Consider the following 17,014-nt stretch of genomic DNA (forward strand, 5'->3'; position numbering starts at 1 on the left):
TAACGACGTACATTAATCACACGCCGTCGATAATATCATTCACGGCATGCATATTATTAGCACGCTGCGGAAAATGGGTCCGAAATTTTAAATTAGTGACGGTTTTAGTGAAACCGTCGCTACTTTAAATTTGGCGTCGGTTTACTCAATATTTAGCGACAGTTTACAATAAACCGTCGTCGAGTTTAAATCGGCGACGGTTTAATAAATCACCGTCGCTTTTAGCGACGGTTTATCCGTAAATCAGCGACAATTTAAACAAAAACCGTCGCTATTATCGACGTTTTTATTTTTACCATCGCTAATAGCGACGAGTTATTGGACAACTGTCGCTAATAGTCGCAAATTATCTATAAATTAAATATCGGATTTCCGTTCCAGTTTCCTACACACCACTTCTCAACACTTCAAAATTTTCTCTCTATTTAAGTTTCGGTTTAGTTATCTTTTTTTGTTTATATTTTTGGTTAATTTTTTATGTGTTAGTTAAGATAATGAGTACTGTTATCATAGTTGTATTGTAGTTTTTATTAAAATTACTAAATTACAAAAGTAATTTTTTTTTATTTTTACTAAAAATTTAACGACGGTTTCTACATTTAAATACCGTCGTTAATTTCGCGACGGAGTATAAATTTTCGCGAAATTAGCGACGGCGTGAGCGGTTTTTTATCGTCGCTGATTAGCGACGGTTTTTTCAAAAACCGTCGCTACATTTTAGATGTTCTACAAATATCAACGGCGTACATTGCACGCTGCGGATAGTTGTATTAACGGCGTACAAATGCACGCCGTGAATAATAGTAGTAACAGCGTGCACATGTACGCCGCGGAAAATCTTGAATTTTCGACGGCTTGCAACTTTGCAGCGTGCAATACGCGCTGCGAAAAGCCCATATGCGCGCTGCGGAAAGCCATTTTTGTTGTAGTGATATCATGATTTGTCATAGGAGCTCAAAGCTCAGCGAATGGATCTATCTTTCGACTGGGTTCGCTTTGTTACGATGAAGTCACCCACTTTACCATCTTTGATCCTATGCTCTTTTGTTGTGTTGTTGTAAGATGTTGGAGATACTCGAAGACAACACTCGTGTAAAGTGTTTGTCGAAGAATTACCTGTGGCTATGAGGTTTTGGAAATACAAACGATGCATATGTGGTTTTGTAATTGTTTATTTGAATGCATTTTACTTCCTTGACCTGTTAAGGAAGAATGTTTTTTTGTAGTTTCACTAGTATTAATTTTGTAAACTATTTACAATTTTTTAGTGAATATTTTGTCATGAGACACCACACAAGTTTAGTATTTATGCATAATCTATTCTGTCTTGTTTTAATCTTAAAACTTTACTTGTGTGATTAACTAATTTATTATGATGTATGTCGTAGATAATTGTTACAACACCTACACACAATATCTAAGATTCGATACACATAATCTAAATATTTTATGTACTTCTACGTTAAACAAATTAACTTTCAATAGGCATGCAGCGTATGACAGGAAAATGTGGACAGACGGACGACTCAAGCACACAGCATAGACATCAGTAGAAAGTCTTGACGATTTCAAACTTAGACTGCACAAGACATGTCCGGTACTCTAGCTTTCGGGACACGTACTACAGGAGATGCAGTCAATTTTTTATTTAATTATACTATATAAATTATAGCTTTCTAGGACAACAACCTATTGTTTGAAAGAAATAACCTCTTGCAACTATAGGTACTACGTAGTATGGTAACCAGAAGAGGATACTTCAAGGCTATAAAAATGATCGGCACGGTAGCAAAGAAAAACAGAAGAACAGTTACTGAAGCTAATCCGTGTTGATAGAAAATAAGACAGGTGCAGAAGGAAACCACCATCGCGGCTATGGACACGAAAAGGGATGCAACCCCAATCACCATCCAAAAAGGCAATGACTCCAAGAAATCGTCTTCTGCATAACGGGATGTCAGTATGGACAGAAACATCAGCATTGATGTTAAAGAGGCTAGGGTCGCCACTGCCTCGGAGATGGGAAAAACAAAAAAGAGACTCTTGTTCTGTAGACTTGGAGAACCGGAGTTGTCGAACCCGCCAGGGACTGTAAATGCAGTTGTGAAAACCACCGTGGCAATTAGCATCGCAACTAGCATGCATGATTTGGCCGTCTGCTTCATCATTTTTTCGCCTTCTTTCATCAAGCCTTGGTGCTCTGATATGAATACATCGTATGGTGTTTGGTCTTGATCGTTTTTCATGTTTCCGTATGATGGTTTGACCAACTTTTCAAGTTCCTTTAACCACAATACTTCTCGTTGCATCTGAAGGGCTGCCCCTGGTATGAGATTTAGCTGATTTTGAGGGGCTAACCTGCCGGCCAAGTGCATTATGTTATTGCCTTCGGTGTCTATATATGTCAGTATCAAATCTCTGACACCGTGTACTTCATATATCAAATTGAAGCATTGGACATGGCGATGCAAAACAGCTATATGAAATATGCTGTGTTTGGACTCGTTGACTTTGTACATGAAATCGGGATAACGACGAATCAGCTCGACCAAGAATTCATCATTTGCTGATTCTGCGGCTGTAAAGAGCAGTTTTGCATTAGCGTTTCCAAAAGCTTTCATGTTATTAGCTCGTCCTGTTTCGATATCATTTTGTTGATGGCGTGATGCGGTAAGATACCACAGATAATCGAGCAATGTATATGCATCACAGGATTCATAATCAGCATCCGCTCGCGACAGGCCTTGCTTCGGCAACGTCATGTTATGAGGCAGCATTGAAGCTACTGTACACATATTCGGATATAGACAACAAAAAATATCATTTAGCAACGTATTGGTAATTACTAGTATAATGAAATATATTTGCAAAATCACTAACTTGAGCGGGCAAAGGTTCCCCAACTGAGTCCTTGCTGCTTGGTGTCTCCAGGGCCACGAAAGTGTGATGGATCCCGTGCAAGCACTTGTAAAGGTGTCTCGCCATTGCCGTCTTCGACCCCAGCTAGCGTGTTATTTTGTTGTAAGATTCTCATAGCCAGATCTGCATCCATGAATTGTTTAGTAGATATAAATATTGTCCTAAAATGCTTTTTTTTTAATTTTTAATTATGAGCATAAAATGAAACCGAGTTAATTACTCACCATACAACTTCGAGGCGATGGATGTCGTGAGAAGCTCAATTTGATCGTTCGCATTCCACATCTCAAAACCGGATAATGGGAAAAGATAATCGACCATGTCGTGGTGGCCTAGAAAAGCCGCCATATAGAGTGGAGTGACACCACCATCACCACGGATCGTGGGCAATTTTTGGTTCCTCTGTACCATCAAAACAGCTATATGGACATGCCCAGCGACGGCAGCAAAACTGAGTGCAGTATTTCCCTTTTGATTCTGTATTTCCAGAACAAGGGAAGATTTGTCGCCCATCATTTCCAGTAAATTAGCAACAAAAGTGCCATGCCCTTCCAAAGCAGCTATATGGAATGCAGTTTCCCCCCCTTCTGATATGCGAGAGTTACCCAATGTCATATCGTTGGCCAACAAGCTTTTAGCAGCCTCCCAGTCACCCTTCAATGCAGCTTTGTGCAGAGGAACACACCCACTCAGATATCTTGCTTCTGTGCAAAAACCATCTCGACCGTTATATATATATATATTAAACGCACAGTACTGCTTTTCCAAAGATGAATAGCCCTTGGTTGAGCTATTAACTTTTTTTTAGAAATAATAAAGGATTCATATTTCGATCATCGTTTAAATAAAAATCANTTAGTGGAACTTTTAATTTTAATAAAAGTAAATAAAATAGGTAGAAAGCTAAAAAAATTTGTTTCAAAGAGATAATGTTTTTAGAATTGTGAATTGTAAGGTCCAGGAATTTCATTCGCGTAACCTAAGTGCATGCAATCTAGTATTTTTATTTTTAATTATATGTTTAATTATTTATTTGCAATTTATGCATAATTCATGCATGATAGGATTTAATTCCTGAAATTTTAAAAGGTCATGTATTAGGGTTTCTAAGTGCATTTCATGTTCGAACGAGGAACGGAGACCGGAGAATTTTCAGGAAAATTATTTTAATTACATGATTAATTTTTATTAATTAAATAAGGTGTTTTTAAGTGTATATTTCAAAAATGAAATTTTTCTGGGTATTTTTAACCGTAGGATTTTATTTTTATCGGTACGCAAATTTTATCGAATCGAGGGACTTTTTAAGGGTTCGACTAATAATTTCAAAATCTTTCCAACACGAAATATTTTTCGGGAGTGCGTTTGGATTTAATGAGCCTACTTTTAAGCTTGTTGGACCTAAAATCTTTTATTTAGTTTTAATTATCAATTAAGGCCCATTAGTCATTTGTTAGCTATTTAAATAATACTAATTAACCCTAAAACTTATCTTAACCTAAACCTAATCTCTCCAAACAGCCGACACCCTCCCCCAGCTGCTGTCACCCTCGTTTTTCTCATCCGCAGCTCAAAGAAAAACCTTCGGCCTTCATTCCTTGCAAAGGAGAAATTCACCCCGGTCTTCCTCCTCTTGTTTTGGTCGTCGATCAACATCAGGCACGCTTTGTAACATCTTTCTCGCATCATCCACGTTATATTACTGATGTTTATGTATTTATGAATGTAAAACTCTCGATCTAAGCATGTGTAGGAAGGATTATCGAATTTTTCATGTGTTCTTGCATTCTTATGTTGCTGCTCACGTTCCTTTCTGATTTTTGTGCAAGGGCTGCTGTATTATGATGGTAATGGGAGGTACAGATAGTGGTTGTTGAAGTTTAGGCGCTAGAGGGTGGAACTTGGTCGGGTTTGGGTGAAAGGTCGATGGCCGATCGAATGTGAGATGGTGAGAGGGTTCGATCCAAGTGCCCTGCTACACCAGCCGTGCAAGGGCCTTCCCCATCCCTGGACCAGACCCTGGTGGGTCTGTATTGGGGTCTGGAACGGCTCGAACCACGCTGGAGCGAAGGGACAATCGATCGTGCCATGTAGGGTCGAGTTGGTCCCGGTTGTAGGCTTGTTGGTGATTCTCGGTTCCTAGTTGTGATGTAGATTGCATGGGGCTGGTGGCTCAGTACTAAGAGGTTCCTTAGAGTCTGGTCTAGGTCCATGGTAGGTTGGTTCATGGCTGGTACATCGGTTGAGGCTGGTGGCGTGAGTTTTGGAAGAGGAGGTGATCGAAGGTGTGAATTTTGGAAGGGGCCGAGAGCTTTTGTGCAGGGTCTGGATTATTAGCCGAGAGTGTTGGGCTGGGTGTTATAATTTTAGGAGCTATTACGTGTTTTTAAGATATGGAAAAAGGTTGGAGAAGATTTGGGTAAATTTTGAGTCGATTCGGGTTAAAAGCGGACTCCGGTCCAAGCTTTAAAACGAATCGGTTAAGTTGTAATATGGACTCGAGTTTACGTCTAGGAATACTTTTAAATATGTTTTGGGATATTTTAAGGAGTTTGGTAAGCTTCGGGTCAATTTTAGAGGTCCAGGGGTTGAAACGATAATTTTTGGGTTCCAAGGGGCAAAATAGTCATTTTTCACCTGGGGTGAGGTTTTTGTACTGGCAGCGCCCTGAGCACAAATTCATGATATTTTAAATGTTTATGCATCACGTTTACGATTTTTACGTTATTATGATAATTATGGTGCATGCTTGGTTTAAAGGAAAAATTACGTATACGCATGTTTTTATTTAAGTGATGAACATGATGACACGGTTTGAAAGAAGTGATTTAGTTGTGACTAACACGATGACACGATGACATGTAATGCCCGGACTCAGTGGGCGGGTAATGCCGTCGCTGATGATCCTCGCCGCCGGGTACCGCGGTTACACGTAGATGGATCCATCGACTGACATGATGACATGATGATACGAAAGTCACAGCTAATGAACGGAATTCAAATTAAGATTTTAAAACGTATATGCTGATACGATGATACATGCTGTTACCATGTTTTGACAGGTCACGGTTACGCATACGATATGATAACATGATGAGACATGTTTTGACACGTTACGATTTTACACAAGACGTTCATGTTCATGTTTATAAGCTCATGAAATGTATGTTTATTATGCTATTTTTCACTGTTGTGTGCTACGTATATGTACTTGCTATTACTGGTACAGGTGCGTTGAGTCTTTAGACTCACTAGGCGTGTGTGATGCAGGTGAGCATTTTGATCAGGGAACCAGAGGTGCCGAACACTGAGTAGGCAGGCGGCATGTGCGGTGATACGACCCGAGGACCATTATTTTTCCGCATATTGATTCATGTGTTTTGAGAGGAGTTACGCATTTTTATATGTTGATGATTTTAAGATTTTTATACGTTTATGTTCACGTATGATTTTAAATGTTTGGTTATTTTAAAATGCGCTATTTTACTATCAAATATTTAAGATCATTTTTAAATGTTATATTATTATGTTTATGGTCAAATAAATAAGAATATTTTAAATGTAAATTTATAAATGCGAGCTTTTAAAAAATATATATATATAGTGGAACTTTTAATTTTAATAAAATTAAATAAAATAGCCAGAAAGCTAAAAAAATTTGTTTCAAAGTTTATGTTGCTTCTTCAAATTCTATTGAAAAAAAATTATTTCTAATTATTGCACGCGTACGAGATGAAAATAATTTCTCTACGTACTTTAGGCTTCAGTGGATTCAAGTTAAGCTATAATTAATTATTAATATTTAGGTATCATTCAATTGACAAACGTCAAATAAAAACGCATAATATATGTTTTTTTTCACACCCCACAAGTTATAAAATTGTAAAGCTTATAAGATGTACGAAGGGATTATGCATGCATGTTCCATACGATATAATAAATTTCTGGCCCAGACGGACCACTACGTCCACCTCTCACCCACCCACTTTATTTTAATCATATAACATTTTTTTTTGTTCTCGATAAACCTTGGATCCATTTGGCTACAATTAATAGCTTTCTGAGATTAATTTTTAGAAAAGCAGATCATGGACAACCAAATATTATTGTTGAGGGGAAAAAAATCAATGCATGAACAGTGGCTCTCTCAATTGTAAATATAGACAAAATTGATCGAATAAAAAAAAACTTCTTAATACTTACGAGATGATGAAAGAAATTGAGTTGCTCTTAGTTCGAGCATCCTTAACTTCTCATGGTTCTCTGCTTTGGATTGGTAGCCTCCCATCTCTTTAATTCCTTTGCCACGTTGAATCAATAACACACCTACACACACACATATATATTATTGATCGATCATCAAACACAAGTAGTAGCTCAATACGTACCGGCCGGCCGGAAGGAAGGAGTGAAGAGAAGAACGATGAATGGCAGAGTTTGGTTTCCGTCACTGACTTATTTAACAACATTTGAAGGAGTGAGTGAGGACTGTGGTTGGGAGTTTCTTTCCAAATGTCTTGGTCAATTAATGCCGAAACTACCAAGTAATTACAATATTTTCTGCAAATGACCATCCAAGTCAGGTGAATTCAATACAATTATTGAGCACGTACGTAGGGACATCACGAGTATGCCAAAGCAAATAGCACTCATATATAAAATTAACGAGCTTTGGTTTATTTGTTGATATTGAAAGAGACTTGATCCATGTTCGACCTTCTTCGAAATTTCTTGATTAAAAAGTGTTCTCTCCACCAAAACATGAAAGTAATGGAGGCCGTCATGTCTCATCTAATCTAATTTAATTATTAAAACAATAATGATGAAGTTTGTGTTGTGGGCAATGTTTGTTCTTTTTTTTTGTTTGCCTTCGATCACTAATTAATTAATTATAGTGGTTTCTGCATTAATTCATCTTCCATCTATTTAATATATTCTATACTTGTAATCTGCATGGACTATATACATTATTAATTTATGTCATGACTCAACTTATAAGTAGGAAAAAAAATTAATATAATACAATAATTTCAGTAGGAAATCTCCGACACCGTGTAGTTCATATATATATCAAATTGAAGCATTGGACATGGCGACGGGAAACAGCTATGCTGTGTTTGGACTCATTGACTTTGTACATGAAATCTGGATAACCAAGAATTCATCATTTTCTGATTCCGCGGCTGTAAAGAGGAGTTTTGTATTAGGGTTTCCAAAAGCTTCCGTATTATTAGCTTGTCCTGTCTCGATATCATTTTGTTGATGGCGTCATATACCACAGACAATCGAGCAATGCATATGCATCACACGATTCTTTTAATGCACATTGCCTTCACCAATTTCAGTTGCGAGTTATTGTAAACTGATAACCAAGAAATATACACAAATTCAAATACATTTTAGCATGTATAATGCACAAGTGGTATGTTTAAAAGCAAGGGCTTTTGTCGCATTTGATTACTTTTTGAACTTCCACAGTTTCCTCTGGTTCTTAGTGAAGCTTGTTGTTCATGATTTTAAATGCAACTTTGAAAGGTTCACAAGGGCATGCAGGAACTGTCCCTATGACGATGCGGCAGGATCCTCTGGCTGCAGCTGCTGAACAGATTGTGTTCCTGGAAAGTCTTTGTAAACAACCTGAGGATTACTTGTCCTATGATGGTAAGTTCACAGCATCTACAGTAAAAACTCTTGCAGGATCCCTTGCTTGTACTGTCGGAGACATTTCAACATGGCCAAGTGCAAGTAATGTAATTCCTGGGCGGGCAAGCACAATAGGTCCTGAAAACTCATCTCTAAAGAATTTTAGGAAAATGAGATTTTATTTTATGTTACTTTTTAACCGGTAACCTTTACTGTTGATATTCGTGCTATGGATGACCTGTGACGAGAATCTATTATCAATGAAGTGTCGAAGAGAATACACCAAATATGCGATAGGCATTCACTCCTATGTTGTTATTGAACGGAAGATGTGAGATTTGGGTCCTCAGTTGTCTTGACACTTGTGCCAAGAGGTAAATTATGGCACACTTAAAAGTTTCGATCATTTCAACATGATGCAAATGGAGTGATCTGCGACCCTGGTTTGAGTTGCAAGCTAAAACCAGCTGCTTTTGCTGCTTTGAAACGAATGAGTGGCGAGAATGATGTTCCTGTATTGATGAGTGGAGCAGGGTATGACGCAACGGCTATGTCTCATCTAACTAAGGTAAGAAGTTTCCCATTTTAATTGTTATTTTTAGATTGTTTGTTCATGTTGTTGGTAATGATATAATTATTTTAGGTCGGGATGCTTTTGGACAACCCCATACATACATATTAACAAAGATAAGTGGACAATGTATAGGTAGGTATGAGAAAAAACCCAGACATTTGATTTATGCGCGATCAAAACAGATTTCATCCAAATTCAATCAAAGACAAGCAAGGGTCAAGCAAAAAAGAAGCAGGGAGTGCCAGTTGCTGATGTCTGGAAAATACCAACAAGCTTACATGGAAATGATCATATAAAACTAGAATATATAGATACCTCCTCCTCACCGCAACCTGCGTGCCTCTCTTTCGGACTCAAGGAGAGTAAGAACATCACCCTCTCTAACAGGTCCCTTCACGTTTCTCATGATAAATCGGTTCTGGTCATCAATAAACTTGACTCTCACTTGGGTCACTTGCCCACGGGACCCAGTCCTTCCAATCACCTTCACCACTATCGCATGCTTGATTTGTGATTCCATTCTTCAAAAGCCAAAACACTGTCAAATACATGCTAAAAGTGAGTGGTGAACAGTGATAACTGCAACAGTGAAACATAATAATTAGTGACATCCAATACTTTTTGCTCAAATGACTAAAAAGATTATCCACGCGTAGAATTCGACAGCAATAACGATTTTTTTCCTTTGAAAATGTTTCATTAATCAGAAATTCGAGTCACGCAAAAATCAAAGATCCAGCATTCTGAAAAAAACTTTACCAAAATCATAAAAAGCCGACAAATGATAACAAAAGACAAAAAGTACATAAACACGTAGAGTACAACTCAAAATTTAAGCGTAGGCAACCATAATCATCCGAAAAATACTATTAAAACCAAAAAAACACAAATCAATCTCGAAGAGTACAACAGAAGGCAGTGATCACTAAGAAGAGAAATCGGAATAACCTTGTTGGAGGAGAAATTTGGCTGCAAAGAAGACACTCGACGGCCAAGAGAATTAGTTCCACGGAATACGGGAATGCTGAAACCCTAGCTGTAGATTTTATATAGCGTTTGGCCACCGGAGCCCACTAAAACAGATTGTTGAAGCCCATTAAGAAAAATATTATATTCCTTTGAAGCCCAATGAAAGATATTATTTAAGCCCACCAAAGGTATTCTGTTAAAGGTTTGAAGCCCAATTTTGAATAAAATGAAAGAAAATTCGTTATTTACATCTAAAAAATCCTAATATTTTTTGTGTCATGATTAACTTTTTAAAATAATAAATATATATTTATAACATTTTTTAATAAATAGTACAATGTATGAATATTAAAATAAAATAAATTAATTTAAATTCATAACAATACCATTTTAAAAATTGAATAAATTAAAACAATATTTATGAAAATATTTTTTTAAAATAGAATTTTCCGGCATATAACATTTTTAAATTAATCTAAGATAATTTATTTTTAACGAGAAAAATAATTGTATTTATATTACTAGATCCGAAATCAAATACACATTAATATTGGTTTACGAATAAAAAAATGTAAATTGGAACCTACCAAGAAATTTGATTTAAAAAGAAAAAAAACTTGCATTAGTTAATATAATGGTTTAATTAATGATTTATTCATGGTATAACTCAGTGGCATTTTAAAGAAAAATTCATCAAATTTCGACATAGAAAATTATATAATAAATATTTTTGTAGAGAAAATTCTAATTAATAAGAATTTTTTTAGTGTGAAATACGCTGCCTTTAGTGAGTGAGTAGTTTTCCATCATCGTTTAAACGTCTTCGCTCAGTCCATATCAGGATTCTTGTATGTTCAAAGTAAAAATATTCACTACAAAAAAAAAAAAAAAAGTTTGCGACGGTTTGTTCCCTCGCTAATTTTATCGCCGTGACTAAGTCGGCCGTCGTTGACCATTAGCAACGATGATTTTTCAAACACGATTGGATATCGAGGCTCTTCCAGTATCATCGTCCAACAAAAATCGAGAACTTCTGCTAACACTAGCCTCGCCCCAATCATGTGCATGTGTAAACAAAAGAAGTCGCATCAGAGTTCACATCATTCATATCCACAGAGACACAGAGTTTAAACAGACATATTTATATTTACCATTACACTCCTGTCCAAACACACACAGAAAGTAAACAAACTATAAGTATTTGTGTATCTAATCCAGGAAACAAGAATCTAAGCTATAATCCAATAACGGAAGATAACAGCATTTACAGAGCCAATAGTTAAACGAGAACTAACAATGCCAAAATGAAGTCCTTACCACAAGGAACTGGGAAATGTGGTTGTCTAAACCACGGGCTAATGGTTGGAAAGAAATTTGAGGAGAAATGAGCAAACCCTCTCCACCTTCGTTTAAATCAATTGTCTGTAATTTCAGTGAACCTAGCTATGATTTATCATCTCAGACATTTAATTTATACGTGTAGTTGCCACATTTGGAAAAAAATCATATCTGCTCATGGACAAGTTTTTGTTCTTGAATGCATGGACTGTTTGATCTTTGTTAATCCTGAAATGCCACCCAGACCAGTCAAAATCATAATTAACATATAAATTTCCGGGTCTTACAAAAACAGTTTCCGGAACTTCTTTAGCAGGACTCCACTTGTGATGCAACAATTAGGCTACGTTTGGTTTGGAGGATAAAATAAACTAATGATTAGTATGTAAATGATAAAAGAAATGATTGTGATAGAAATGTAATATATAATGTAAAATTGTATTATGTTTGATATGATTTTTAAGTGTAGGATAATTTTTAATTTTTTGATGAAATGACAAAATTGCCCTTTGTTCTTTTTTTTCTTCTTCCATTCCGGCGGCGGCGGCGGCGGCGGCGGCCGGAGACGGCTGCGGTGGTCGGCGACGGCGGCGGCGGCCGGAGGTCGGCGGCGGATGGCGGTGGTCGGTCGGAATATGCGGTGGTGGTCGGCGGCGCCGGTGGTCGGCGGAGATGGTCGGCGGCGGCCGGCGGTGGCCGACGGTTGCCGGTGGACGGTCGGTGGAAGGAAGTGGTGATGATTTTGAATTTAGGAGAAAGGTAAAATTGAAAAAATAAGATGGATTAAGAGTGAGATAAATAATCCTAAGGGTGAGGAGGTATTATTTTAACATATCTAATATAACCTTATCATTTATAAGAAGGATTGACTTGGTTAAATAATCACGCGTACCAAACGAGAAATAAGGTGGATTAAAAAAAATAAACCCACCTTATCACATGAACCAAACGTCCCTTAATGTTTAATATACTGCACTGCAATTATGTCAATTAATGTTTAATATACTGTACTAGTTAATACGACCACGGCCATATCCTTCTGAGACACCCATTATAATACATTGTCTGAATTTCTTTTTATATATACACTTCAACTTATGTATTTGCATTTTGTTTCTCTCTCCATAGAGATGCAATTATACACACTTATGGAGATTAAATACAAAAATATAAGTTGTAATATTTTATTATCACAGAAGGGACTGACAAAATCTACCAAATTGTTCTAAATCTCTAACAAACTGTCTCTACAAACAACTACTTCAATCCCCTGAAATTGATCAGAAATGGGCTGAAGATTAAAATTCCGAATCATTAATTATAAAATATTTGCAAGTGTTTAAAACGCATATCCACATATGCTAATTTAATTTTATAGCTTTTTATGTTATCAAGAAAATATAGATTGTTATATAAAAAATTATGCATTGTTAAGACAAATGGGATCAAATAAAAATTTGAATATCGAGCTGTAGAATTAGTATATATTAAAGTGTACAATTTTAAAATATACACACGCGTATTAATTCAACGGTGTACACATTTATATTATTACAAGGACTCTCCTCTTTCTTCTCCCCTCTTCTCCTCCTATTCTAGTAATGTAAACTACAATGCAATACAACCAAACAACCATTCGTTTTCTTTCCATCCATTTCATTCGTTTTCTTAACCATTGGTACGGTATTTCTTTTCCTCAATTGTCTGCAAAAAACAATCTTCTGATTACCCATTATGGAAATTTATGTTCTTTCCAAATTTTGTCACAATTTTTCATGGTCGTTGGGGAATGCAATGTTGAATGAATCAAGTGTTTTATTCAGAAAAGCAGCGCCAGTTTGCAGCAATTAATGAATTGATTGGAGTGATTTTATCCTTGATTATTGGATCATTGGTCAAACATTTATTACATAATCAATCAGGGGTGCAGCCAGCAAAATATTGGAATCAGCGATATCATCATCATCATCATCATTATATGATGATAACAGCGTCTTCTCAATTGGATATGATCTCAAGCTCCTCTCCATTTGGTAGATGCATCCCCAATCACCCTTTCGTCGCCACACGCATCGGCCCCGATAGTTCTGACTACACAGATTTATGGGTTCACCATCCTCAAAGGCAAGGCAGTGCAGAAACCAAAACCAACCACAACAGCAACAGCAACAGCAATGAACGCAACTATAACAAGAACAATGACCATGGCGCACGCCGGGGAGATAAATGGGCAAGAGCTCGAGAAATGGTTTTTCCTAGTGAGTATAGAACTGGGAAATCATCCGATATTTCTCCGACATCATCGGTGGAGATTCCATGTTTGGTGGGTGTCTCTTCCATGGTTCAGAAATGGCGATGCTTCGAGGTCGATGCTAAGTGCAGTAGCAGGAGAAATCCCAACATTATTGTTGTTCCTGCGCCTGCGCCTGCGCCCTCTGTCTCAAATGAGGAAGATTCCATTGGTGATTGGGAATCCGATAGAACCGCTGTCAGCGGTCCACCTTCTTCTCGAGGCAGAGATTCTGATGCCACGGAGAACGAGAGGCTGAGGGTTGCCGACATCATCAGGAAATTGACTGATGATCGAATTACCTGCGATTCATTGTCTTATGTTAGAACCTCGTCGGATCAATCGGAGCAGAGGTGTTTTTCTCCAGTCATCAATTCACCGCGTATGATCCGGGGCCGTCAGGCATTTCAAGATTTATTCTTGCAGATGGAGCGTGATAGGAACAACGAGCTCCGAGCACTCGAAGCATGTAAAGCAGTTTCCAAATACTCTCATGGAGGCCGCATACAGGTACTAATTAAGTTTAGAATAATATGTGATTCAATTCTCAATTTCAATCTTTGTTTAACTACGGATTCTGTTCAAAATGATAATAGGCTTTGCTTAGGGTTAGATTTCTACGCCTTGGCCTGGAAGCCAGAGAACGCCGTCAATCAAATGGAGAACCAGCTGATCCAAAAAGATTAGCACCACCCTCCACTTTCCTTATAAGGTCTGCTCCTTCACCAATTTCACTTCAGGAAACCATTTGTCTCCATTTTTAAAGCATAATGCCCGTTTGAGAATATACTTGTAGGTGTAAGTTACTAGACTTCGTAGAAATCATTGGCAGTTTATGATACTTGTGCCAACTTATATAACCTCAAATTATACTGAATTACTTGATCTATTTCAGGGAGAGATTCGATTCAAGTGTCCGCTCATGCAGAGAAGTAGATGATGCTACTTCAGTAACAGAAAACGTACCCACATCCAACCAAGAAGAAATGGAAAATATAAAAGAGGAAGTTGTTCACTCAAAGAGTATGTCGAGACTCGGGACAGATAACAGCATGGACCAAGAAAGCTCTACAACTTCGAAAGAATATTCTTTTGACCATGGTTCCCACAAAGCTAGAGAAAATGTACAGGAGAACTCACCACAGTTGTTTGGTATTGAACATCTACCTCTCTCTGAGAGTTGTAAGGAAAGTCACCATGGCTTTCTTGCCATGAAACCTGAAGAGGTCACAAACCTGCAGGTTACAGATGCCAATTATAATGAGTCGTTAGAAGATTCTGCTTACTCGCAAGGAGAAGAATGTGGTAGCCCACATTTAGCAGGAAGTGAAGTTTCTCATTCAGAGGTTGGATGGGAAGAAGGGAAAAGCACAGACTGGATTTGTGAGGTATCACGCCCTCGTGGTGATTGGGAAGATCTCAGAAAAGCAAGGTATCAAGAGATGCTTGATCCATTCTCGGAAAATGAAGAGATTCGTTCACTACTTCAAAGGTGCCATTTTTCTTAATGTCCACTATAATATAATCACATAAATCCATTTATTTTCTTATATATACGCCTCATCAAATCTTTATCAGTGTCCAACACCTAGAGGAGAACAATTAAGTTGTCGAGTATGAACGATGAATTGGACAATCCAAACAGAGAGGATTTCCAACTGTATATTCAAATGTAAAACCTGCAAAGTTAGAGTTTAATTATCCCATGCTAGCTTGTGTATATGATTAAATTTCCCAATAAGCGTTCTGTCTGATTTTATATACTCTTTTCCCCAAACAAAATGTGCAGAGGAACCGTCTCTAGTTTTCTTTCTAGTAGTCTGAGGGAGCAGATAGATCGGGTTATGCTATCTCGCTCTCAAGGGCAGTTCACGTTGATAAGTAATCAGACCCAAGAAGAAGAACAATTTCCCTTGGAGAAAGCTCGAGACAAGGACTCGGAACTTGTAATATCTGAGGAAGTAGAAGCAGAGGACGAAGTAGAGGACGTGCAAGATGAAGAAAGGGATGAATTCGGTATTTATTATGATGAGTATGAAGAAACTGAAAGCTCAACCCAACAACAATATAATGATTACTTGGATACCACATCCAGTCACCCACCTTCATGGCCCCAACATGGAGGTCACGACGTGAGTGATTATTCATATCCAGTTGCATCTTCCTCTACGTACCAATCTCTTTCATCCACTCCTTACTCACAAGATCATAATCTATCTAGTACTCTCCATTCTGCAAACGTGAGTCAGACTTTTTATATTCTTGTAGTATACTTGTCAGGGATTTACTTTACTTACGTGATTGAAGAAAATGATCGTGGAAAAACAGGAAATGGACCTCTTGTATGATCTAAAAGGGCACATGGATCAACTACATCAAGAGATATCTGAACTGCGAAAATCGATTAAATGTTGCATGAGCATGCAGATGAAGTTACAACTTTCCATAAAGCAAGAGGTAGCCATAACCTCCAGTCATCCAGGTGATTGGTCTTTTTTCACCATTGCTTCATATATGATATCTGTATCTACTGGAAAAAAAAAATCTAGTATTTAATTTGTGGGTTACCTACCATTATGAACTCCCATGAAAATTTTAGTAGTTAATTTACTGCGTACAGCACATGTATTGTCTCTTTCTTTAATAACACAAATGCATGATATTGAAAACAACACCTTTACGTGACAATGCAGGTGATAAGAATGGACAACGGAATCGAGGTAGTAGAGGGAGATGCTACATATGCTACAAAAGGCAAGTCGATTCTCTTCTATACAGGTACTTCATAGTAAAATTGAAATTTCTATTAAATCAACTTTGTTTATTTTCTTGCTTACATCATTCAGATGTTCCAGAATTAACTAGCTGTAAATCTTTTTTCGTGGTTTTCAGATGTGGGCACATGTGCACATGCTTGAAGTGTGCCCAAGAGTTGCAGCAAGGTGGCGGAAAATGTCCAATATGTAGAGCACCAATAATGGACATCGTGCGACCCGATTTACATTTTTGATACATATAAAATCGAGTTCTTGCTTAGGAGGACCGGCTGACTTGACTCTATCTCATGAAACATGAGTTAAAGAACTGTTGTTTAAATAGACTTAGGGGGTTTCCAAACTTGATGTTCTTGAGGTGATGTAAGTGTTGGTTTGAATTTGATGATACAAAGTCAGCTTGAATGGTCATTCAATTGATCAATAAAAAATGTTTGTACGTACATTGGACTTCCTTAACTGGAGTATGTCCCTGGAGATGTAAAAAAAGAGCTACTGATTAAAGTT

At 37.4% G+C, this 17,014-nt stretch overlaps 4 protein-coding genes across 7 annotated transcripts; 2 read left to right on the plus strand and 2 right to left on the minus strand.

Moving 5' to 3' along the window:
* Positions 1-1,459: 1,459 nt before the first annotated feature.
* LOC140978241 (uncharacterized) lies at positions 1,460-7,627 on the minus strand. 3 transcript variants are annotated; one of them, XM_073443110.1, is made up of 5 exons: positions 7,308-7,627; positions 7,123-7,245; positions 3,144-3,620; positions 2,881-3,042; positions 1,460-2,785 (listed from the first exon to the last, which is right to left on the minus strand). In XM_073443110.1, the coding sequence occupies exons 2-5, from the start codon at positions 7,205-7,207 to the stop codon at positions 1,677-1,679; spliced, it is 1,833 nt and encodes a 610-aa protein (XP_073299211.1). In that variant the 5' UTR covers positions 7,208-7,245; positions 7,308-7,627; the 3' UTR covers positions 1,460-1,676. The 3 variants fall into 3 exon arrangements, with proteins under 3 accessions (XP_073299211.1, XP_073299210.1, XP_073299209.1); XM_073443109.1 differs by having other exon boundaries at positions 3,144-3,623; positions 7,123-7,218; positions 7,308-7,626; XM_073443108.1 differs by having other exon boundaries at positions 3,144-3,623; positions 7,308-7,625.
* An 862-nt stretch (positions 7,628-8,489) lies between these two features.
* Positions 8,490-9,244, plus strand: LOC140979183 (allantoate deiminase 2-like). The gene is made up of 3 exons (XM_073444517.1): positions 8,490-8,580; positions 8,991-9,130; positions 9,206-9,244. Exons 1-3 carry the CDS (start codon positions 8,490-8,492, stop codon positions 9,242-9,244), a joined length of 270 nt encoding a protein of 89 aa, XP_073300618.1.
* Positions 9,245-9,351: 107 nt separating this feature from the next.
* Positions 9,352-10,174, minus strand: LOC140979267 (small ribosomal subunit protein eS28x). 2 transcript variants are annotated; one of them, XR_012175706.1, is made up of 2 exons: positions 10,085-10,174; positions 9,352-9,674 (listed from the first exon to the last, which is right to left on the minus strand). XR_012175706.1 is itself a non-coding variant. In XM_073444608.1 (2 exons), exon 2 carries the CDS (start codon positions 9,654-9,656, stop codon positions 9,459-9,461), a length of 198 nt encoding a protein of 65 aa, XP_073300709.1. In that variant the 5' UTR covers position 9,657; positions 10,085-10,149; the 3' UTR covers positions 9,352-9,458. The 2 variants fall into 2 exon arrangements, 1 of the variants encoding a protein (XP_073300709.1); XM_073444608.1 differs by having other exon boundaries at positions 9,352-9,657; positions 10,085-10,149.
* Positions 10,175-13,025: 2,851 nt separating this feature from the next.
* Positions 13,026-16,991, plus strand: LOC140979427 (uncharacterized). The gene is made up of 7 exons (XM_073444813.1): positions 13,026-14,243; positions 14,330-14,445; positions 14,629-15,225; positions 15,523-15,973; positions 16,062-16,215; positions 16,427-16,511; positions 16,626-16,991. The coding sequence occupies exons 1-7, from the start codon at positions 13,245-13,247 to the stop codon at positions 16,741-16,743; spliced, it is 2,520 nt and encodes an 839-aa protein (XP_073300914.1). The 5' UTR covers positions 13,026-13,244; the 3' UTR covers positions 16,744-16,991.
* Positions 16,992-17,014: the final 23 nt, after the last annotated feature.

This window comes from Primulina huaijiensis, chromosome 6, assembly GCF_012295235.1.
Source record: "Primulina huaijiensis isolate GDHJ02 chromosome 6, ASM1229523v2, whole genome shotgun sequence".
Classification (NCBI taxonomy): domain Eukaryota; kingdom Viridiplantae; phylum Streptophyta; class Magnoliopsida; order Lamiales; family Gesneriaceae; genus Primulina; species Primulina huaijiensis.

Coding starts and splice junctions, on each gene's coding strand:
- LOC140978241 (XM_073443109.1), bottom strand. CDS start 7,207: ATGGGAGGCTACCAATCCAAAGCAGAGAACCATGAGAAGTTAAGGATG. Junction 3,043..3,143: donor CATCGCCTCGAAGTTGTATG/GTGAGTAATTAA, acceptor TCATGGATGCAG/ATCTGGCTATGAGAATCTTA. Junction 2,786..2,880: donor GGGAACCTTTGCCCGCTCAA/GTTAGTGATTTT, acceptor ATATGTGTACAG/TAGCTTCAATGCTGCCTCAT.
- LOC140979183 (XM_073444517.1), top strand. CDS start 8,490: ATGCGGCAGGATCCTCTGGCTGCAGCTGCTGAACAGATTGTGTTCCTG. Junction 8,581..8,990: donor GGATTACTTGTCCTATGATG/GTAAGTTCACAG, acceptor ATGCAAATGGAG/TGATCTGCGACCCTGGTTTG. Junction 9,131..9,205: donor CTATGTCTCATCTAACTAAG/GTAAGAAGTTTC, acceptor TAATTATTTTAG/GTCGGGATGCTTTTGGACAA.
- LOC140979427 (XM_073444813.1), top strand. CDS start 13,245: ATGAATCAAGTGTTTTATTCAGAAAAGCAGCGCCAGTTTGCAGCAATT. Junction 15,226..15,522: donor ATTCGTTCACTACTTCAAAG/GTGCCATTTTTC, acceptor CAAAATGTGCAG/AGGAACCGTCTCTAGTTTTC. Junction 16,512..16,625: donor GTCGATTCTCTTCTATACAG/GTACTTCATAGT, acceptor CGTGGTTTTCAG/ATGTGGGCACATGTGCACAT.
- LOC140979267 (XM_073444608.1), bottom strand. CDS start 9,656: ATGGAATCACAAATCAAGCATGCGATAGTGGTGAAGGTGATTGGAAGG.